This window comes from Narcine bancroftii, chromosome 11 (assembly GCF_036971445.1).
Source record: "Narcine bancroftii isolate sNarBan1 chromosome 11, sNarBan1.hap1, whole genome shotgun sequence".
Taxonomy (NCBI): Eukaryota; Metazoa; Chordata; class Chondrichthyes; order Torpediniformes; family Narcinidae; genus Narcine; species Narcine bancroftii.
This window is the reverse complement of record NC_091479.1, coordinates 13,659,691-13,684,192: the sequence shown is the minus strand read 5'-3', so window position 1 is coordinate 13,684,192 and position 24,502 is coordinate 13,659,691. Positions and strand designations below refer to the sequence as shown.

General features: G+C 41.7%; 1 protein-coding gene across 1 annotated transcript in view; it reads right to left on the bottom strand.

The window, feature by feature from the left end:
• The window catches only part of pkma (pyruvate kinase M1/2a), a 34,582-nt gene extending 10,080 nt beyond the window's left edge, over positions 1-24,502 (bottom strand). The window contains exons 1-7 of the mRNA XM_069902242.1: positions 24,326-24,502; positions 18,418-18,604; positions 17,775-18,045; positions 14,355-14,505; positions 12,098-12,250; positions 6,258-6,424; positions 1,480-1,661 (exon numbers count right to left, since the gene is read on the bottom strand). Of these exons, the coding sequence (XP_069758343.1) occupies positions 1,480-1,661; positions 6,258-6,424; positions 12,098-12,250; positions 14,355-14,505; positions 17,775-18,045; positions 18,418-18,604; positions 24,326-24,502 (1,288 nt within the window). The remainder of the gene's footprint in view (positions 1-1,479; positions 1,662-6,257; positions 6,425-12,097; positions 12,251-14,354; positions 14,506-17,774; positions 18,046-18,417; positions 18,605-24,325) is intronic.

Sequence of the window (24,502 nt, the reverse complement as noted above, 5' to 3'; positions counted from 1 at the left end):
GTTCACGAGAATGTTGACAGGATGTCAGGGTTTGAGTTACAGAGAAAGGTTGAGCAGCCTGGGGCTTTTTTCTCTGGAGCGTAGAAGATTGAGGGGGGATTTTATGGAGGTATTCAAGATTTTAAAAGGGACAGAGAGAGTCAACGTGGATAGGCTTTTTCAATTAAGAGTGGGGGAGATTCAAACCAGAGGCCATGGTTTGAGATTGCAGGGGGAAAATTATAAAGGGGAATATGAGGGGAAATTTCTTCACACAAAGGGTGGTTGGGATGTGGAATAAGCTTCCGGCAGAGGTGGTTGAAGCAAGGACATTATTTATATTTGAGGAAAGACTGGATAATGACATGGAGGGGAGAGGATTGGAGGGGTAAGGATCAGGTGCTGGTCAGTGGGACTAGGAGGGTGGGGATTTTTCCCAGCATGGACTAGTAGGGCCAAACTGGCCTGTTTCTGTGCTGTATATGGTTATATGGGTATGGACCAGGTGCTGGTCAGTGGTTCTAGGAGGGTGGGGATTTGTCCCAGCATGGACTAGTAGGGCCAAACTGGCCTGTTCTGTGCTGTATATGGTTATATGGGTATGGACTAGGTGCTGGTCAGTGGAACTAGGAGGGTGGGGATTTGTCCCAGCATGGACTAGTAGGGCTTAAATGAATCCCTGATTGAGTTTGTTGTTGAGTCATCTAATGGTGGAGGGGTAGCAGCTGTTCCTGAACCTGGCGGTGAGAGTCTTGTGGCCCCTATGTCTCTTTCCTGATGGCAGCAGCGAGAAGAAAGTGCGTGCTGGGTGGTGTGGATCCTTGATGATTACTGCTGGTCCCTGAAGATGTTCTCAATGGTGGGGAGATATGTGGCCACAACGTGCTAGGCTTTTGCAGGGCATTACACTCAAGGGTATTTGTATCCACAGACCGTGATGCAGCCGGTCAGCACACCTTTCACCACACATCTGTAGAAGTGCGAGGAGGTGCACTTTAGTCAGTTTAACCAGGATAAGATAGAGCGCGCTGGAGTGAGTAGAGAGCAAAAACACGGGCCAAGATTCATAGCTTCACGAAACCGGTGACAGAGATGAGATGGTGAAGGCAGCTTTTAGTCAGGGTTGGGTACCTTGCAAGTTTCTAAAATCTGAGGCACAATCTAAATAGTATTTTCCCCAGGCTATGAGGATCTAAAACTAAAGGGCAAATTTAAAGATTGGGGTTTTAATTAAAAAGGGAAGAGGCATTTTTTAAAGCAGAGGTGACAGGCATATGCAAGAAACTGCCAGAGGAAATGGTACAGGTGGATATTATGTTTAACAGATATTTAGACAGGTGAATGGAATGGACAATTTAGAGGTATATGGAAAGAACAGCTTGGGCAGACAACCTGCTCGCCGTGAACAAGTTGAGGTGAAGGGCTCATTTCCCTACTACAAAATAAGATTCAGAAAGATGCGCACTTTCTGTTTTACAGGAAAATGTTGATTTCACCTACCCACTTCCATTGCAAAATTCACTCGGTGATCAACATCATCAGACCAGACTGCATCAGCTGGCGGTTTGAAGATGACTGGGAAAATACCCCGATAAAGGTGAGCTTGACGTGCAGTCTGAGGTTCACGTGTTACAGCAATGATAGGAGCTCGGGGGCGATATCTGGATACCAGGTGTGCAGACCTAAGAAAAAAAATGCAATGTTAGGAACACAAGACACAAAATGGGAAAGGCCATTCATCCCTGAGCCAACTCCGCCTTTCAATACCATCATGGGTGACAAGAATTTAGTACCCTGTTCCTGAATTTTCTCCATACCCCCCCTTGACCCCACAAGCCCACACCCAACTCCTTTTAACACAACTTTGAGATAGGGGGTTCAAATTCACAAATGAGTGAAAATGTTTCTCATCTCTACCTAAAATGTCTTAAGACTGTGTTCTGGACTTCTGACGTCAGGTGCATCCTTCCCGCATGTAACCTGTCTGGTCCTGTCAGAATTTTAAATGTCAGTGAGATCCCAGACATTCTAAATTCAAATGAGCATCACCCTAGTCTATCAGGTCTCTGTTTATAGTCAATGGGCAAATAGGAAAATTGGGCAAACAGCAACAAAATCAATTTCACTTAACGTCAGTTAGAGGAGAGCCCACCACCATCCTAAATACCACCCAACATTTTAAAGGCAAAGTCAATTTAAACAAGCTGCAACTCGTGTCAAAGACAGAATTGTTAGCCCAAATGCAGGCTGGAAAGAAAAATCTATAGCATCTCCAGGTTTAGAAGTTTCTTTGACCAAAACTTGGACCTCAACCAAAATAATTGTTCTTGGAATTACAATTCTGTTCACTATTGTCAGGAGTTAGATGCTTCCTGCATTCTCAGAACATTAAGCTGAATAAATTCCGTTGGAAGACGGGCTCACTACTGCTGTCTATTCCTGCAAGTGATCTGTTAACCCAGCATCAAGACTCAGTAGATCAACTTCAAGAGGAAGGTAATCATTACTTCATAACATGGACATGCTCAGTGTTGATTTGGCTGAATAACAAATGTTATTAAAACAAATGTAAAATAATTGATCTCAAATTATTTACTTTTCCTTCATACCACATGACTAGGATACTCACTACATTTTGTATAATCTTTAAATATGCAACCAGCATCAAATATGGCAAATCTGAATTCTGTTAAGCTTTCAATCTAATCCATTTTAACAGCTTGTCTAATGGGATGCTTTCTTGATTGATATCAAAATGGAAACAGTGAATTCTAACCATCTCAAAGCATTTTTCTGCTTAGTTCAAATGACATTGCCGTTCGGAATTAGAATGAGATGATTTATCATGCTCTTCAACCCAAAACAGGTAGGGAGAGGTGGTTTGTTTTTCCACATTAAATCAAAATCCTTTGGCAATTTCCCCTCCATTTCAGACAGCTAGCTCACTCATACAACTCTTTGAAGCAGGCACCCATCTGGACGGATCAAAACAGCCGAGAGCCAGATTTCACATTTCTCAGCACCAATTTGGAAGCAGTGATGTCCTCGTACATTTAAACGACAGACCAGAAACTTGCTTCGTCTTTCAGCTCCAAGTAATTCAATGTGTTTAAAAAAAAATTCACTTTCAACCAGACTAAAACCAAAGTCAAATTCTTCCATGGAGGCCATTCCACTCGCCAACCAAATAGAGAAAACGTTTCTTCAAATAAAATCTACATGCATCTGTCCTCTCCCCGTTTGCACTCGACAATTGTCCTACTGCTCAGAAACCCCACGTATGCAGCACAGCTAGGTTTTCTATTCAGTCTGCACCAAACATCCACGAGAAGGTCAAGTCAATACAGCCAACACCAGCTCACAACAGTTGTGTCCGCCAAGTTTATACTGCACGAATTTAAAACCTGAGACAATGCCAGTACTTAAAAGATTCCCTCAGAGACTAGTGCACAACAATATAATCTGGCACTGAAACAATGCTACGGGTCATTTGTTGAGCAGGAAAGCAAAGTCATGGATAAAGAAAAAAGTGAATTGAAAGACAAAGCTACACAAAGAACAGTAGATGCTAATAAGCACCTCGCCATAGATTGACAATCAAGTCAGCATAAAAATACAGGATTAAAAACTACTGACAAGCATCCAAAAGAGGGAGAATTAGGACTTGGCTGTCAAACAGATGCCAAAGCAGAATCAAAGGGGAAACCTGCACTGTACAAGACTCACATCCCGTATCCAGGGAACACCACAATCTGTGCCTTTGCACAGATTAAAGGAATAAGGGCAAATCAAGGAAAAGCAAATACAATCCTCTTCAAAACAGATAATACACCAGAAACTTTACTAGCTGGTGAAGGAACTGGAGGAAAAGGAAAAATTACAATAGATTTGCACAATTTCAAATTCTCCAGTATCGAATGATGCAAACCACCACAGGAAGAACTCACGTGGAAGGTAAAAGTGGGGACAAGACAGAAGAGATGGATAAGTGGCTACCAAGACAAAAAGGGTAGGGGGTCTAGAAAGCAAGAGACACAATCTACGCACAGATTGGAGTTTTGTTGAAGTATGGAGAGCCAGCAGCAAAAAAGTACAAGATTGGCTTCAAAGTTCAAGATAAAGTGGAAATCCTTGCATGCTGTGATAGAAGAGGAGATGCCCTCAAAAGCCTTGAAAAATAGGTGGAAGATATTAGAACAGAAATTTGGAATAAGCAGCCATGAGTGCAGAGAATTAACAAACATGAAGCAATGGAGGTGAAAATCAGATCGCACTGTTTTTCAGAAGCATTTGGGAACATTTTCAATTAGTGGAGCCTTGATGCAATGGAACAAAGTGGCTGGGGCTCATTCTAAATTTAATAAAGCACGTTATTGTTAGGATACAAGACCATTCAGCCCATTTAGTCTATGTTTTACCTTTTCACATAGTGACAGGGACTCCCATACTGTAAAAGGTCCAGATGGCTTGGAGTTTGTCAAATGTGTTATAGAGGTACCAACTAGAGTGTTCAATGGAATGGGATTTGCGTGCAAAAACAAACAAGAGAAAAAGGCGACTTCAAATGAGTGGATGAGGGGAGGTGGCAAGTCCAGGAACACAAAGTATGCCTGAAAGACTGACTACCTTAGTATTGGTAAAGGGCTCATGTAGTTTTTCAGATATTCCCATGATCTGGAAATACAGATACATTGTTCCCTGAGGGTGGCGTCACAGGAGGACAGGGTTGTAAGTTTTTAGCATCTTAGCCTTTATAAATCAAAGTATTTGAGTATAAGGTTGGAACATTATGTTGAAGTTGTTTAAGCCATTGACGAGGCAAAATTTGGAATATTGTGTGCAGTTCTGGTCACCGGACCACAGAAAGCATCTCAATAAGATTGATAAGGTGCAGAGGAGATTTACTAGGATGTTGTTGGGCCTTCTGGAGTTGAGTTACAGCAAAAGATTAAACAGGTTAGGACTTTATTCCTTGGAGCGAAGAAGAATGATGAGAGATTTGATAGAGGTTTTCAAGATTATGAGAGGTATTGACAGAGTGGATGTGAATAGACTTTTTCCACTTAAATCGGGGGAGATAAATACAAAAGGTCATAGTTTTGAATGGGAAAAGGTACATTTCCTATACAGGTATAGGAAAACATTAGGGAAACATTCTACACTCAGAGTGGTGGGAGTGTGGAATGAACTGCCAACTGATGTGAGGAATACAGGCTTGATCTTGTGCTTTAAGAATAAATTGGGTAGATACATGGATGGTAGAGGTCTGGAGAGTTATGAAATGGGAGCAGATAAGTGGGACTAGCAAAATGGTCAGCACAGACTAGAAGGACCAAATGCCTGTTTTCTGTGCTCTGCTATGCTATGGTTCTATAGTCCAGCAGGATCAGACTGGCTGTCAGTAATCTCATTCCCTCCTTTTCAATGAAGCCTTGCGATTAGATCAGCTCCTGAAATTTTATTCTCTCATTGATCTAAAAAGGAGCGATATTTCTGAATTAAACTACTTGGATTTTAAAATCCTCAAGTCTCAACAAAATTTGTTGGGAGGAACAACTGAAGACAGCTATTCAGCAAAAGCAGAACCCAAGATGACTGAGGAGGAAGAAACTGGCATTCGCAGAGCTCCGTTCCCAGTGTTGAATAATCAACCTTCTTCCCCGTGTTTAAAGAGGTCGTCAATTTCAACAACGGTTTTTAAAAATGCAGATAGGGACTGCTTCGAATCAGATTGATGTCTTAAGTTGAACAGCTCTCTGCACTCTACGAGCAAAAAGATTGTTGAATAATCAACCTTCTTCCCCGTGTTTAAAGAGGTCGTCAATTTCAACAACGGTTTTTAAAAATGCAGATAGGGACTGCTTCGAATCAGATTGATGTCTTAAGTTGAACAGCTCTCTGCACTCTACGAGCAGAAAGATTGTTGAATAATCAACCTTCTTCCCCGTGTTTAAAGAGGTCGTCAATTTCAACAACGGTTTTTAAAAATGCAGATAGGGACTGCTTCGAATCAGATTGATGTCTTAAGTTGAACAGCTCTCTGCACTCTACGAGCAGAAAGATTGTTGAATAATCAACCTTCTTCCCCGTGTTTAAAGAGGTCGTCAATTTCAACAACGGTTTTTAAAAATGCAGATAGGGACTGCTTCGAATCAGATTGATGTCTTAAGTTGAACAGCTCTCTGCACTCTACGAGCAGAAAGATCATCAGCTGATGGGACAAAAATAGGCAAGCAAAATGTCAACAGTTCAGGGACAAGCAATGGAATCGTTCCTACCTTCCAGACTTTGTCAGTACTATTACAGCCGTAGCACAGCACTTGAAAGAGGCTTCCACGGCACCAATGGCCGCCACTTCAGATGGATCTCGAGAAAGGGGTGACAAGCGACGCAGCTCTTCAAATAGCTGCCTGTGGTACATGGCAGCTTCCGCCTCTCGAGCAATCTGCAGATGCCATACGAAACGGCACCAGGGAAGGGAACAGTCCGGTCAGTTACCACTTCTGCCAGGTTAATTCCACTGCACCTTGAGCAGCTTATACCTTCACCTACCTTTCAAACCTAAACTCAGCCCAAGTGAATGTTCTAATTGTTGGAACTGGTCAACACAAACTGGCAAATAGAGAGTCAGGTCGGCACATGACATCTGGACAAAGATTTTGTGTAACCAACCTACATTGCATCAAAATTCCCCCCTTGCCAATTGCAATAGCTTCAAGTTGAGAAGTGGGCTACCCAGCCACCAGGCCGTTTAGTAAACCAGAAGGCTGCAAGGAGAAACGGTTAACTCGACCATTACTCATTTTCGACTCTACCTGCCAGATTTGGTCAGGACTATAATACCAGCGGCAAGGCATTTAAAAGAGGCCTGCACAGCACCAATGGCGGCAGTGTCCGTTGTGTCTACAGTGGGAGGTGCTAGATGAGCGATCTCCGAATACAACTGTCGATGATACATTGCAGCCTCTGCCTCACGAGCTATCTGTGGGCCACAAAATAAGACAGGAACAGAAAAAAGATGCAGAATGTGTCAGGTAAACATGCGACATTAGTGAAAGCAAAATTGAGGTAGTTGTGCAATAATTGCTTTGCAGAAATGAGAATCACAGCCGATTCCAACACATTAGTAAAAGAAGGATGCTTTTAGGAGGAGGATGGATTCTGACATTTGAAACCAATTCACTATTGTAACTTTGTTAGCAGAGATATTCTAAGCTGCATAGATTCAAATTGTGAAGAGATTTTAAAGCAATCCTAGCCAACTGCATGCAAGTTGCACAACTGCACTTAAAAGTGTTAAAAGTTCCACACCACGCAAATGAGACAAATACATGCAAATTTAGTGCTCTACTTTAAAATTAAACATTAAATATAGTTAGTCTGACAAATTTACTGGACGAATGTGCTCCTGTGTAATTAAAATGAGATGGAAAATAGAACATAGAGGAAAAAAAAATCAAATGGACTTCCAGCATAAACTTACTTTCTGATACTTATTCCCACTGGAGCGAAACCATCACCTTACATAAATGGATTTGTGAACAAGATCTTTTGCATTGGAATTTCTCTCCCAAGTTCTTCCATGATCAATGGAAGCAACGTGCAAAATTGGGTTTGGGAAAATATGGCAAGTTTTTTCCACACTGGTAGATTTAATCAAACAGAATGGAAATAGGTGTACAAGTGTGGGCTCTAGATTGGCAAACTGTTTCCCAATTTAAGCAAGCAGACTTCACAACATGCAAGTTGCAAATATTACATTGTGATACAAATCCATTGGTTACACACTACTTTTGCCAAGCTAGTTACACAGGGTACAATATTTAACTTCAGGTAGAGGCCACTGTTCTGAACAAGTGCATTGAGGTTTTCTTACATTAAAAAAAGAGTAGAAAGGCAAACATTCATATTCAACATCAATTCTTTTCATCCATCCAGGATACAAACTTTGGACAACTTTATCTATTAAGAGCATCTAAAACTTCAGTTTTGTCCTCTTCTAAAGCATGGCTTCACTTCACAATTAACTTGCACTGCTGTATTCCAAGAATGTATGCTAGAAATTTAAAAGAGCAATTTTGAATTTTAAGTACCTCTTCAACGCTTTATATTTGGTCCCAACATTACCAGACATGTAACAAACCGTGATTCCACTGAGGACGGGGCACCTGAGCATAGAGTGTTTTCAGTTAAAAGTGATTAGGAGCATGAAAGGCAAAGAGACCAGATTGAGGTACACAGTTGAGAGGCGTAGAAAAAGCCATGACAAACCTTCCCCTTTTGCAGGGATATCCACGACTAGACCGCATGAGAAACAGAGAGAATCCAAAGAATTTTTCCACCAGGAATGGCAGAAGCAGAGAGCCTCGGTGTAGTATTTGGATTGACATCAAGTGCTCGAAAGTGGGATTGTCACAGATATTATTTGATAGGTGGTATGAAGGGTCTATCTTCATGTTAGCTCAGGACACACAAATTGAATTGCAAATAAGATTAAGAGTTCAACTTTCAAATTACAAAAATCTCAGAACAGGGCAGTGAACAGAGAACGGAGCTCTGCTCAAACAGGGCAGTGAACTTTCAGTAGCCGACAGGAGATGTGATCCTTTTGGACCTGCGTGACTGAAGACAGAATATGCAAGCAACTGCAAAGCTGAAGGCAGGATGAACAAAACCAACAAACCAGTGATAAAACTGCCGAAAAAAGGTTTTTCAGATAATAAGCACGAACAATGTAGTTTTAAAAAGCCACTACTGGATGGTTAAAAACATTACAGTAGAATCCCAATTATATGGCACCTACAGGGATCGTGGATGCCAGATATGCAGATTTTCTGGTTGAGTGAGGCTCACTCTTTCAATGCCTAATGAACCCACATTAAGAATACACTGTTCGAAAAGATAAAAGACAGTGCAAAATGTAAATTAATTTGAAAGGAAAAACAAAATCAGTCTTGTTGCATTATGTAAAGTTCACTTCAATCAGATAATCCCCATAATTGACAAATTTTAAATTCAAACCCCAATCGTTGGCACTGCGCTAAACTGTGCTAACTGCGCCACCGTTATAATTAACCTGCCTTCCCCAAGTTTACATACAAAGCCGTACCAATATACCCAATCAGAATAAAGACAAAGGCTCTTACTCGGCAGGGATAGGGAGATACCCTGGGAGAGTCCGCCTCAGCGCCGCCATTTTATTCAAACAACTGCTGCGAGTGGGGCGCGACCAAGGCACTCCCCTGGCTGAATGTTTACTCCCATCTTCAAGGGTTTGTGTGCTCCTAGAGAACATTTTTAAACTTTTATTCAAACTTTTTTTTTTAATTCACATTTCTTTGGGTTTTTTTGCCAGTATGGGTTTCCAGTTGATTGAATTCCAGATAATAGGGATTCTACTGCATTTCCAAATTTCCTACTTGCATCCAAATATAATGGTAACTAGTAACCAGTTTAATTAAAATCTCGGTTACATTCAGTCATTTAAAGTACAGTACAACTCTATCTGAAATGATCAGAACCAAGCCTATTTTGGATAGACGACATTTTTTGGATAACTGGACTTTTTTTTTTAAAGCAGCCAGTAGCTTTAACAGTAAATCACTTTTAAAAGTTCTTAAATAACAAGGGAAGACTTTTTAAAGCATGAAATAATGTTAAATTCCCACCAATTTTCAACCTGTGACATCAGTTCGGCTTCGAAATTTTTTTTGGAGTGAAATGACATCACTTTCAGGTCCAAGAAAATTTTGAATAACTGAGGATTTCAGATAATCAGAATTGCACTGTATCAAATTTTAAATGTGTCAAATGTACGAAAGGCACATTAGATTTACCAATTGCACCATGTCACACAGTCCAATGGCATAGTTGGTTTTGCTGTGATATCCCAACACTTCCTCAGAAGTTATCCCTACAATCTCACACCAGATGCCCACAAATAGGGATTTTACATTTGCGCATTAATCTGGAAAGGGGAATGCAAGTTTGAATGAACTAAAACAATTTTAACTCTAAAGTTGCTTGTAAAATGAAAAGGTTCTATCTATTTCAGTGGTTCTCTCTTCTCCCCCCCCTCACATACTAATCACAGAGCACCTCTGGTATCCTATGCCACAGGTGGTTAGTAAGGGAAGACTCAAAGTGGTATGTGAGTGGGGAAAAAAGGTTGAGAACCACTTTTTAAATCAGTCAGGACATTGAGGATAGGCCTCGAGACAATAGGTTGTTGTGAGCTCAACTCTGGCGTAGCCACATGCAGGGTGCAGGCTAGATTCACAATCCAGGTGAGATACAAACCAGAGGACATGGGTGGAGAGTGAAAAGGGAAAGTTTGGGGGAACATTCACACCGAGTGCTGGGATTGTGGAACAAGCTGCCATCTGAAATGCTGAATGCAGGCTCAATTTGGACAGGTACATGAGTGGGAGGGGGTATTTCCAAATGTCCTTAATAGTGCAGTAACAAATGAAGCTATTGCAGTCTTGGCCAAACACTAAGCAATATTAGCATTTCAACAAATTAGAGGTCAAAACCGAAAAAGTTAAATTTGTAGCAAAGGATTCCCAATGTGTGGATAACCCAATTGGACTCGGTGTCCCCGTTTTCAGGGACTACCAACAAGCTCATGTCCTCCAGTGTCCTGGTTTTTGTAAATGTTTACCTATGGACCCAGTCCAGAGTATCGATTATGGAAGGTTAAAAGTGGCTGGAGTCTAAAGGGTTAATATACATACACACAAACAAACTTGAAACGATCCTTTCAGTGGGCAAGTTCATTGCTTTCTAAAACCACAACAGTAGATGAACTGCTTCAATTGTGATAGAATAAAGTTGAAACGATCAAATTAGACCAAATTCAATTGGTCCTGCTCTCAGCCATATTACAACATTGACTCAGGTAATTATGCAGGCACTTCAATAATGTGGACCCCATTTTTAAAAAAAGAGTGGGGAGGCAAATTTGAGTAGACTGTGGAATGGGATGCAGCAAGATTGTGAATTTCTGATCTCCATGAAGGCACCGGCAAGGATAGAAAGGGTTAAAAAAAAAACTGTCCACAAGTGACAAAAAAAAACCTCAAAACTAATCAAATAGAGTACTGTAGTTTGGGAAGACTAGATCAAATCTGTAACAAGGAACAAAGAACAGCTTGGAAGGAGTGGATATGACCAGCCTGGCTTGCTCTATGCTGGGTTGGTAACACACAGCCAAACTAAAACAATTGAGAATGTATGCGTACACGTGTGCAAAGATCAGAGGATGATTTGATCTTTATTGACAGACAATTGAGTTATATTGCTTTGGAAAACATGAACATGCTATCCATGCATTAAATCAGCCCAAGTCAATTCCTTTTATTTGTCAACCAAAAAATGTTTTCAAACCAAGATCAATACTGCTACAATAACAAGGAACATTGGCCGGGGTGGCAGAAGCACATAAAATAAACCCTTTGGCCTCCATGTCCCGGTTTTCCAGGACTACCCACAACCACATATGTGTCCTGGTTTTAGGGGACTGGTTTTCTACCCAGCCACCAGCTGGTTTGCACTGGTGTTCACACTAGTTTACCCATGGACCCAGTTCGGAGTATATATGAAAGGTTAAAAATGGCCCGAGCCCAAAGGGTTAAACCTGTTTGATGAACCATCTGCTTTTAAGTGTTTATTAACTTTGCAGAACATAGACATTATAAACATTCCAGAAATATTAAGAACTGCTCAATGCAATAATTAAAGCTCAGCATGCTTTAAACCATTGGTTTAATTTAGCAAACCAGTTGAGCCAACCGTGGCAAACTCGGTTCGATCTTAAATAGGCTCTCGCTAATTAAATTGTCCTCTCATGAGGCAAATAACTAGAATAAGACCTGTTAACTTGCTATAGGACGGTTGAGGTAAACGACACAAATGAGACAGAAAGCACAAACTATTTTGACATTTACAGTTTATGAATCTTAAATCCTCGTGGCCGCTCATACAGGGCATGAGCATTGACTGGACTTCCCTGCAATTGACCAACAGCCTTAAATGCACTGCTATGGCCTCTACCTTCTACAAATATTAACTGCAACCAAAGATTAGTCCACAAACAAGGTTAACACAAACTACGTACCAAGTGCTGCATTTTTACAGCCTCGAGGGGGTAGTCTCCTTTTGCAGTTTCTCCTGACAACATGATACAATCTGCACCATCTAGTACAGCATTAGCTACATCACTGCCCTCCGCTCGGGTGGGTCTTGGTTTCTTGATCATACTCTCCAGCATCTGCAAGTACAAAACAAATGCAGGTACAGATACATTTCACAAATGTATGAAAGAACACGATGGTAAAAGTGAACCCCAATAAGCCAAGTGCTTTGGGATACAAAGTTTCAACAGATTTTTAATACATATATATATATATATATATTTTTTTTTAATTTAAGGAACCAGCTTTCGAGACTGTGCTGCCCGAAGAACAATTAATCTACAAGCCCTGTGGGTTTTCAGGGGCAAATGGAGGACCCAGAATAAACAAATGCAGGTCTTGGAAAAAAATGTACAAGCTCTTAGCAGACAGCGCTGGATTCTAACTCAAGTCACTGGCGGCTTAATGGCGTAACGCTAATTGCCACCCACCTACAGTTTAAAAATCTCCAATTATGTTGGGGAACTAGTACTGAGATGAGACCATAATAGCAGCTTTACTATGCAAATAACAAACAAAGTGGAGAATGCAAAATTATTCCACAATAATTGAAGTTTATGATAATTATTCTACCGTAACAATTAGCTCAAGGGGGTGAAGGAATACAAGTTAGCAAAATTCCAAATACTTGCTTGAGAGTTGATGTAAACAGTACAAGATTGACAATTGTATTACACTTCATGAAGTCATCAGGTGTGAATTAAACGAGTTTTCTTCCAGATTTGGGAGGAAGAAAGTGTGCTCAGCTCATTAGGGCATGATAAATGCAAGCAATGGAATACAATTGAAAGTGCTTTCTTGTGAAATCTGCCCAACTTGACATTAACAAGCTTTTGCAAAAAAGAAATCACTTGCATTTCATACCCTCAGTAAAGAACCACTTAAATGCAACTTCATATTTCTTAACAGTGGAGTCTATAGTGGCTTTGAGCATTCTCAGTCCCATCACTCAATGGTTAGCGTAGCAGCAAGCACACAACGCTATTACTGTGCCAGTAAGGAGGACCATCGCCTTCCCAAGATCGTGTTATATGGCGAGCTCTCCACTGGCCACCGTGACAGAGGTGCACCAAAGAAAAGGTACAAGGACTGCCTAAAGAAATCTCTTGGTGCCTGCCCCATGGACCACCGCCAGTGGGCTGATATCGCCTCAAACCGTGCATCTTGGCGCCTCACAGTTTGGCGGGCAGCAACCTCCTTTGAAGAAGAGCGCAGAGCCCACCTCACTGACAAAAGGCAAAGGAGGAAAAACCCAACACCCAACCCCAACCAACCAATTTTCCCCTGCAACCGCGTCTGCCTGTCCCGCATCGGACTTGTCAGCCACAAACGAGCCTGCAGCTGACGTGGACTTTTTACCCCCTCCATAAATCTTCGTCCGCGAAGCCAAGCCAAAGAGAGAAAAAAGGAGTGTACATGTTCTCTCAGTTTCTATGTGAGTTTCCACCCAACTTTCAAAACGTTACCTGGGTTATAGGTTAATTAGGGAGCACGGGCTGGAGCGGCCTTATTACTATCAAAAAAAATCTAAAATTGAAATTGCCGAGTATTATTTTCACACACCAATTCTCCTATCCCACTGTAGACCAAGTCCATTTATAGCAGCCAATTTATCAGAGCTTTGGGGTGTGGGAAAGAGATTTGAAAAGGAACTACATATAAACTTCAAGTGTGAAGTACTGAGGAATAAAAACTGGATTGTTAATTGCCACACCGTATTCTTCACAAATCTGTAGAAATCAGCCACATGCACCTTATTAGGATTAGTGTTTATACAAGGCCCACACTTTTAGATCAAGTTTATCATTCATTATAAACTAAAATATGGTTGGTTGTGACCAGATTAGAACAAGGAAAAAAACCTGACCAAGAAGCACATTTTGAAGGCAAAGAAAGGTACAAATGGGCGGTGCAGGGTTAGTGAAACAATGAGGTCAAAGGCAGCGGGAGGGAGATGATTGGAAGGGAACTAGATCAGAGATGACATGCGAGATGGTGGCTTGATATTTTCTGGTGGTAAAACCGAGCAGAGCAGGGATGGGAAACAATGAGGTTGGAGGCCGTGGGAGGGAGATGACCGGAAGGAACGGGGTCAGAGACGGCGGGTTGATGTTTGTTTTGGTGGCAGAACCAGGCAGCACTGGTCTTCTGTCGCAGAAAAATGACGGTGGGAAAATATACCTGAGTAGCGCAGATGACAGGTTTGCCTGCCCTGTTGCAACGCCCAATCATCATCTTCTGAGCAAGGAAAACTTTTTCACCAGGGATTTCAATGCCTAGGTCACCACGGGCAACCATGATGCCATCACTGGCCTCAAGGACCTCGTCAAACCTAAAAGACAAATATACATTTGAGTAGCCAAATCAAACTCTTCACCAGTCACTCTTAGAATAGTTGAGGATGAAGGGATAGTTTACAATAATGTGATTGTATGAATATGCAATACCAATGTTGTCAATTAATCTTAATTACAGGGGCTCCTCAATCTATGATGGGGTTTCATTCTGGCAAATCCATCGCATATCAAAAAATCCCATCAAAAAAAGGATACCCCACCTATCATTTTTTAATCATTAAATTTGAATACTTTTATTCCACACTGAAAAAACCATTAATGTACACAGCTGAAAGCACACTGGGCATGAAGAATTTTTGAAGCTTGAACTAAAACCCCCAGTATCGCGAGAGAGTAGCGTACCACCCATCTCGAGCACAGGAACAGAGCAGAATTTGAAATTAAAAGTACTGATTTGAACCATCGGAACTTTGAAAAATCCCAAGTCGGACCATTGTAAGTAGGGGAGCACTTGTATTGCCAAGCATTATATAAAGGCGTTGAAGATTAGCTCAAACATTTTCATTATCAGTCAGCTGCTGTAACAGCAACACTGATGCAGACCTGGCAGAGCAGATTCGCCACACTACTCCAGAAGGTTTAGCCACCTGGTCCCAATCCCAGTAGCTCTGTACAACATATCAAGTAATAACCTGCAGCTGCGGGGTCTGTGCCCAAGATGGTGGTGCCCGTGCTCGGCTGCAGCCTCAAGGGAGCAGATGGGCAGAGGGCACCAGAAATAGGGAGAACACCCCACCCAACTTGGATGAAAAGGAAACATCCCTATAGGGAAGACAACCAAGGCAGTGGACCAGTGAGGGGCCCCACACAGGCTGCAGGCAACTGTACTATGAAGGGTTGTGGCAGTCGTGTGACAGCAGTGCCCACTACCTAGTCAGAAGACATGCCACTTGCCAATCAAGGTTTGGCCCCACCTTGTCAATGAGGTTGGAGGCCGTGGGAGGGAGATAGAACGTGGGACCGGAAGGAACGAGGTCAGAGACGGCGGGTTGATGTTTGTTTTGGTGGCAGAACCAGGCAACACTGGTCTTCTGTCTCAGAAGAATGACGGTGGGAAAATCTATACCTGAGTAGCACAGATGACAGGTTTGCCTGCCCTGTTGCAATGCCCAATCATCATCTTCTGAGCAAGGAAAACTTTTTCACCACGGATTTCAATTTAAATTCCTTTGAAATCAGCTTATCCTTGCTGCCACCAAACCATTGGTTCCTCACAATTCCCTGTAAATTATCTGGGCTGGACTCTCCAGCCCTACACGTGAGCTTGGTTCTCTTTTGCCATCTCTAAAGGGACCACCCTGTTTCACTCCAAGCTGAAAACTGTGCAAGAGTGCTGGAGAAATTGTTGGTGAGCTGTGCACAGAATAGGGTTGGGAGCATTCATTATGTCCCCAAAACTATAGAGCTACGCCTGTCAAGGGGTGGTAGGTATTGTATTGACTGTTCCAGGGTGGGGGGGGGGGGGTCCTGTGTTTTATTCCCATGCAATTTTCCCATGTTCCTTATTAATTGTATGCATGTTTTATTGCCAATCCAACTTTTCCCACGGCAGCTGTAAATTGTGCATGTTGCCATTTTCCCACATTTGCCTTCTGTAAATAAAATCCTTTACTACCAAAACTGTTCAGAGTCCTTGCCTTTGAGACCTAGTGAATCAGTTTCCTCACTTACAACAGTGACGCGGTCAAGGAAACACAGGCTGTCGGCTGCTGGAGACTGCCTCGTGGGAACCAGGCATCGGGGCGGGGATTGGAGAGAGTACAGAGGGCAAGCAGGGGTTCTGAAGGGCCTCCTGATCATGTTGGAGGTTTGGATTGGAGCTCAGGTTGCTGGTGCATCGAGCAGGAGTGTGTTGGTAGGAGGACTGGAGGCAGATCCATGGACCTTCAGCAACTCTGAAGGAGGCTCTTTCAAGGGGCACTGGGGCGACACTAATGGTGACTGTGTTATGATAATAGAACAAGGTATTTTTGAAACTAATCATCCAAGTCACCATGGATCCAATGGTCTTAATCATCTGGATCAGTCTATGAGGCACCTTATCAAATGCCTTACTAAAGCCCATGAGGACAACATCCCTTGGCCTACCATTAATCTTCGTCAATGGTTCAAAATCTTATTTTAAGACTATATCTACCCTGCACAAAACCATTCTAACTCTCCATAATAAGCCCATGTTTTTCCAAATGCAGGTAAACCCTCTCCAATAATTTCCTGCCACTGATGCAAGGTTTACAGGACTTCAATTTGCTGTATTATTATTATCATCATTTTTTTTTTTTAAAATTGGCTATTTCCCAGTCCTCTAGGATATCACCTATGACTAAGGAGGATATGAAGATCTATCTAGAACTAAACAATCTATTTCTCTCTCAAGAACCAAGGATTTCATCAGATCTTTGGAGAGTTATCGAAGTTAATGTACTACAATAGATCAACCACCATTTTGATATCCACATGCCCTCAAATATTGTACTCCACTCTATCCTCCATTCCATTCTCCCTGGTAGATATCAATACAAGTACTCGTTCACCCACTACCTCTGCCTTTGTTCTTGAGTGGTCCCATCGTCTCCTTATCTTTTTTTTTGTAAAAAGATGCATCTACACAAGCATTGGGATTTTCCTTAATCTGACGCAAAGAAATTTCATGAAACGTGCCAAACCAACTGGGGTTGTGCCACGCACGACTGAAAAGCCAACAACCTAGACTTTTCCAAAATAATTGTGATAGACTACTTTCAGTGGTCTTTGTGGCAATGACTGGGAAAATGAGTTCTAAATTTTTTCCCCAGAAATCAAACCCTCAAGTTTGGAAAAACATCTGCCGACAGCAAATGAACCCAAATCAATTGCTTATTTAATTTCCAGTCAACCCGTTTTTTTTTGCCAACAGAAAAAAATTCAAGGAAGTTGAACAAAGACGGGTATTTGGAACTAGGATCACTCGTGACCAACAGCAGGGAGCTAACACGTTTACACACACTTGGTATTAGGAACTGATTGCTGGCGCTGTGAAGGTGCTACCCCAACCGTGCAGAACTTTATTTAATATGAAAAATGTTTTACTGATAAATTAAATTTACCTTTTTATTCCCCTTAAATTTGAATTTTAAAAGTTCTGCCTAAGAATCCATACCAACCCAATCCCCGAGCAGACAGGATTGTCAGACTAACTGTGCTATATTTTGAGACTGGCAGCTTTTTTTCAGTCGATATAACAACAGGCCTGTTAATCGCTCACCTGCGAACTCCCTCGTGGTTCTCTATTTTACTGATAATTTTAATCTTCTTTCCTTTCTCACCAAGGACTTCTCGCACAGCGTGGACGTCAGCAGCTTTACGGATGAAAGAAGCAAACACCATGTCCACTCCTTGCTCCACACCAAATTTGAGGTCTTCAATATCTTTTGCAGAGACAGCTGGAAGGTCAACAGCTGCTCCGGGTAAGTTGACACCCTTTTTGCTCCCCAGAAAGCCACCATTCTCGATCACTGTATTACAATAGTCTGCACCTGTAAATTGAAATGCACAAAAGAAAACAATTGAACAATAATACTAGGAAGTAGACAAAAGCCTTCCCCCCTGTCCAATGACTATTGGATAGGGTTCCAAGACATACATTTAGCAGGGTCACAGGCCCTTCCAGCCCTGTAAATAACAACTTGTTATTAAAATATTGTGATTTGCTTTCAACAGCATCCATTGGTCAGTGGTAAATGCCAGATTTTTGGGGGGGGGGAGAAAAAGAGTCTTAAATAAAGGGTATTGTGGAAAACCAACATTTTAGGTGGAAATTCTGGGGTCATCCTATACAATGGTATATACTGCACATGAGCACTGGAGGTCTCAAAAATAGATTATGTTGAAAGGAACATTACACTTGCCTTTATCCAATACACAGAGAGCAATTAAGCCATCATCCACGTAGATCTTGCTACCTTTGTCAACCACTTTGGTCAGATTCTTGTAGTCTAACCACAGCACATTTTCATCACACTTCTCTTTATAAGCATCGTCAAGTGTAATTTTAAGCTTGGATCCTTTTTTCAGTTCAACTTCGGCAGTGCCACTCTGCAAAGGAAAAAAAAAGCCAGGTTACTTTTTAAATTTGCCCCGAAGGCATAATGTGCCTTATTATCCTTGCACTGATACATTAGGACAATAGAATTCATGCTTCAAAGAATTAGCTTTAAAAATAACGGTCAATGGCAGTACAATGGAGAAAATAGACTGCAGCTGTGCATCTTATGCTAGGTGGTACAGTATAGCAGCAGGGTTCAATCCTGTGCTGTAAGGAGTTTGTACACGCTTGCTCCTATTTTCCCCGGGGACTCCGGTTTCCTCCCACCATTCAAAGTGTATCAGGGGTTGTAGATTAATTGGTACCATCGGGCAACACAGACTCGTGGGCTGAAAGGACCTGTTACCGTTCCGTATGTCTAAATTTATTTTAAAAATCTATAAAAACGTTAAAAATTGTTCGTGAGAAAGTAACATTTAATGGTCATTTCCTGTTACACTACATAGTCTACCAAACATGGAAATATCATTAAGAAATCAGCAAAAACAACTATGTTTTGAAGCAGGGGGCAAGGTATTTTTTGCATACCTTGAAGGTCACAAGCCTGACAGATGGGTTATGCATTTTTTCCTTTGCTAGAAAGTGTTCCTTTTGACCTGCTGAGTTTCTCCTGCATAATTGTTTTTCCTTCTACCACTGTATCTGCAGAATTTCTTGTTTTACTTCCAAAAAAACTAAAGATGTAGGCCACTCGGCCTTCCATTATTCAGTAAGGCCATGGGCGAACCCACATATCAATCCAAGCAATTTTTTACTGCCTTTCCAAATCAAGAAATGAGGCACATCTGCCTTCAAGACGCTGCTTCTACCAATCTAAAGCAAGCTCCAAAAGCCTTCTCAAGTTGTGTCTAGTTCGTCTAAAAATAGGTAACCTTTAAGACTAGTTCTAGCTTTTTCTGTGTTAAGCTTGTCAAGGACCCCAAGTTCAGATCATCCCAATCATACAAAGACATGGAAGAATTTTAATAATTTAACAGATTTTAAATTTTAAGATAGACAAGAATCTGTTCCATTTTAGGCTTTGAAGTACATTTTAGGATTGTACAAAAATTAGGCAGAGAGAACATTATTTCAAGCCATATAATCACTTACAAAATGCAAATGGCCAACCATTTCCATTCTGCACCCCACTCCCAATGCCGCCATGTCTGTCCATGGCCTCATACACTATCAAACCAAGACCTGCAAATTGGAGGGGCAACATCTAATTTTGCATCTCAGCACTGCTGCCAGAGGGCATTAATTTCACCTTCTCTGGATTCTGTTACCCTACTCCCTTTTCTTTCTCTCCTCATCCCTCCTCCTTGGTTTGCTGGTGTGCCCTCCCTCCTGCCTCCCTGTGGAACTGTGCTCCCATCCTCCCCCACCATTTTGTTTGGGCACCTGCCTGCATTTTGTCCATACCTCAGTGAAGGGCTCAAGCCAGAAATGTGGGTTATGTATCTTTGGTATATAAAGTATACGGTTTGACCTCTCGAGTTCTCCAGCATTGCATTTTACTACAACCAGTGTCTGCAGACTTTTGTGTGTGATAGCCTACTGGACATCCTTGGGCAAGGTATAGCACCTGTTTGGCCCCCCCCTCAATCAGGGTCACATAAAGCCATGGATTGCAGATGGTGGACGTTTTTACAGCAGATTCTACATACTGGAATTTATGGTTGTGAAACTAAAAAAACACTGGGCAGAATAATCTGCTGGTTAATGGCCATAGTTACCCATTCAGTTGGACACTGCAATTGAAGGCGGCAATGAGAAACCATTTCAGTATTTTTCCCTTGTACAATCAGAAACTCAACCTTGACTACAGTCTCAGCTCAAAGATGGAGCCTTCACTGAAGGAGAACAGGGGAGGCAGCATCTACAATTTGGAGGGTCAGAGACCGTAGACACTGAACAGCAAGGTACTTGAATTATGATATACAAATAGATGGAAGATTTATTCAGAAGCAAGCACTGCATCTGGTCAAGAATGGTGATGGACAATCAAGGTAGCGACTGAGAAAATCCCCAACCTCAATGGCAAGCCCAGGTTGAGTGTTGAAAGCAGAACGATTGGCAACCAGGTTCAGCCACTGTGAAGTTCCTAACCACCATGAAGGTACATTGCAGCAACTGTTGAGAACATAAAAAGAGGTAGCGGAATGCTCAGACTGCAACCGACCTCCAGCTCCTAACCATCAACTTGAGGGTTGGGGAAGGAAGAGATGGCAACTCTTGATCAAATGACTGACCACTTCAGGCAGTTTGAGACAGCCAGTTCAGCCTTAAAGACATTTGCAGCATCTTCGAAATCCATTTTTTTGACAGCACCGTTAGTGCAACGCTGTGACGGCACCGGCGACCAGATTTGAAATGAGTACTGTCTGTAAGGAGTTTGTTCGATCTCCTTGCGTGGGCGTGGATTTCCTCCCACCTTTCAAAAAATGTACCAGGATTTGGAGGTCAAGAGGGTGTAATTGGGGCTTGCGTGCCAAATGGATTTGCTACTGTGCTGTCAAAATTAAATAAACTCCCGTGAGGGGTTTGTAGGCTAAGCCAGCATTCTTTCATTGTTCACTATTAATTGTGATGAGCAGCCTTCCTGAACCACTGCAGTCCTTGAGTAGGTATATCCCCAATGTTGTTCAGAGGGAGTTCTAGGATTTTCACTCCAAGTTGAGATGCAAGATGCAAAATGTTCTGTACAAGTTTTTTTTTTTTAAAACATAAAAATAGTAATGGGTGCCTGGATTGCATGCGAGGAGTGGTGGTCGATATACTCAGGTAATTTAAAGAACTCAGCCATGTGGATGCAAGGAAAAAAAGGGTTATGTGTGCGAGGTAGAGGCTTATACAGGTCAGAAGGGCCTGTGCTGTCATGTTCAAACATTCCCTACTTCTGACCTTGTGACTGAAAGGTCATTAATGAATCAGCTGAAAACCTTTGGGCCGAGATCCTAGATTCAGCAACACCTGCAAAGATATCATGTGGCCAAGATGACAGACTGATCTTTGGGCTTGGTAAGATTCCAGTAGATTCCCACAGAGTCCAGTCTAGCCAAGACGTCTTGATGCCACTGAACTGCTGCCTTGCTGTCAAGGGCAGTTACCCCCACCTTATCTCTAGAATTCAGCTTTTATATACATTTGGCCCAAAGCCATCACGAGGTCAAGAGCAGAGCAACTTTGATCAAACCCAACAATGCTTCTGTGAGAAGGTTGTTGCTAAAGCAACTGTCACTTAATACCAGACAATGAAGATTTTGCTTCCTGAACTCTTGTGGATGTATTTTGATCAAAAAAATGACTAAAAAAAGTTTGTTCTAGGAAAATGTTAAAGATGCACCTATTTTGTGATTGCCTGTCATATTTTAAGCCTACTAATAAACTGACCATAAAGCAAGCTGTTTTGGTCAGTCCAGGTCAAGGCATACTTTAGTCAGGAGAGATGCAGACAGGCTATTAAGGCAGCTCACATATACAGATGCTGTGCATTACATTGATACAAATGGAGCACATCTTGATGCATGTGTTCTTCAGGCAATAGTACAATGAGCGTACTTAACATTTTCTGTCTTCAGGAAGATCTTCAGGAAGATGTTGCAACAGCTGCAATTCATTCTGTTACATTTGTGGCAAGTATACGCTGAAGGCTCAAAGACACAGCATGACTGCACTTTATTAAGTGTACGAGCACAACTTCAGTTGTAAAATTGGTGACCAAGGCAAACCCTGGGCTCCTTACAATGCATCGTGCAGTCAACCTGAGAGCTTGTGTCGGTATTATTATGCAATTAAACCTGCCAAATTCAATAAAATGTTGTTTCTCCAACTTCCTGCGTGATACAGCAAAATTGACAGCTTTAAGTTGAACACAATTTTAATTTTTTTTTCCAGGAAGCAAATTTTCTTTTTTGAAAAAAGGTTGTCTGGTATTATTCCTTCTTTCATGTTGCTGTGTAGACTGACTGGATGGCACATGGCCAGGTTGGATTGGTCTGATTTATGGATGGATCATACTGGGGAATATTCAACTCTTATCAAGTAGATGCCAATGTTGTAGCTGTACTGGAACAGCTTGGTCAAGGGTGCAGCAAGTTCCAGGGCATCAGTCTTTAGCTCTACAATGGATCAGACAAAGCAACTGAAAACCCCAGATCAAAGTGGAAGTGGGTGGGTAGGGACACAGCATGTTGGCCACTGCCCCTTCATTATTAGCGTGTATAGTTTAAACACGTTAAAATGTCATCTGCAAGTTAAAAACATGATCCAATACAATCTTGCCAATCCATCCCATTAAGAACAATTGGAATTACATCTTCCTGCTTTGAAAAGTGGATCCAGTAGTTGCATTTTATAACTTTTTCTTGATCCTTTTATGGAAGCCTAATGTCACTTGATCAGTTTTAATGTTCACATGCGCCTTGCTGCTTCGTGAAAGAATGCAGAGAAGTTCATGGCCACAGTGAGGCCCCATGTGTTTTCAGGCAAACATCAGCCCACTAGCCAGTTAGTCTTAAAATCCTCAGATTAGGGGGTCTTCCAGGTACGAGGCAACAGAACCAAGTTGAATGTAATGACTCTTTCATGAAAAGGAATATTCTGCCTTATTTTGTGCAAGTTATCGCTTCAGCCTGCGAGTAAATCTCCACTGGCCTCCATTTCCTCAGATTATGTGACACACAAGAATGTTTCAACGAAATGTACAAGCCAAATGCTTAGAATAACATCCCTCACGATAATTACCTCTTGGGGACGAATGAAACAGTGTGAAAACATCCAGATGCTAGTTCCCTATCTTAGGTTAGTAAAAGAATTCACAGTAGCAGGGACTGCACGCACTCTCTTGGGTGTCTAATCAAAGCCAATGGATTCAGAACCCGCAGAAAAAAGATAAAGACAGGAATCAGCTTGGCCACCGACAGATTAATGACAAGAGAGAAGTTGTAAAAACTATACAGTATTAACAGGGTTCAAGTTTCACAAGACAGTGATTTTAGCAAAGTTGTGGTCCTGGAATTTGTTCAAGGTTTAGAAGGCATGATACTTGCATAATTTTAGCCTGTACAGTTTAAACCCTCTAAATTACTGACAACTTTTAAATAAATCCACACTTGGAAATAAAGATCACTAGTCAGGGAGCAAAAAAAAAAAATTTCAAGTGCGTAACTTTTTAAACAGCATCTTGAACTATCACTTGCGAGTTACGTACGGTAAATATTTTCCGCCCTGGTGCGGTTGTTCCTTTATGAAGCATTTTAATATGGAGTTCTACAGCAAGTACTGGGTACGAGGTTCAAACAATATTTTCAGACTGCAGATGCTGGGATCTAGAGCACCAAAAGCTGCTGGAGCAAATTAGCAGCATCTTTAAAAACCAAGGGATGAGAGACATTTTAGCTTGAAACCCTGTAACACGACTGTTGTGATGGAAGATCAACCATCCATGTGGCCCAGTTCAAGGCACCAGGGTTGTAGGTCAATTGGGCTGCATGGGCTTGTGGTCCAAATTTAAATTAAAAAGAAAATGCCTTGTTAGATACTGCCTGATCTGATTTCCCTCAGCAACTGGAAAACTCAAATTGAACTGAGTGACAGCTGAGCTCACTTCAGGTTCCAGACAGAAAACTCGTTGTTTTGATTTACCACACCATTTTAGAACACTGAGACAAATACACTGTTAGGATATTGCTGAATCATCTTTAATGAAGCATTTATGCAATACTTACTCCCTTGATAAGTCCAGTACGAATTTCAGGTCCCTTTGTGTCCAAAGCAATGGCAACTGGTCTATAGTTGATGGGATTGCCAGCAAAGCTTTCTGTGGCCTCACGGACATTCTTGATTGTGTCTGCGTGATACTGCAAGGAGCCCAAATTAGTTAGTTCTGCAATTTGAAAAGCCAT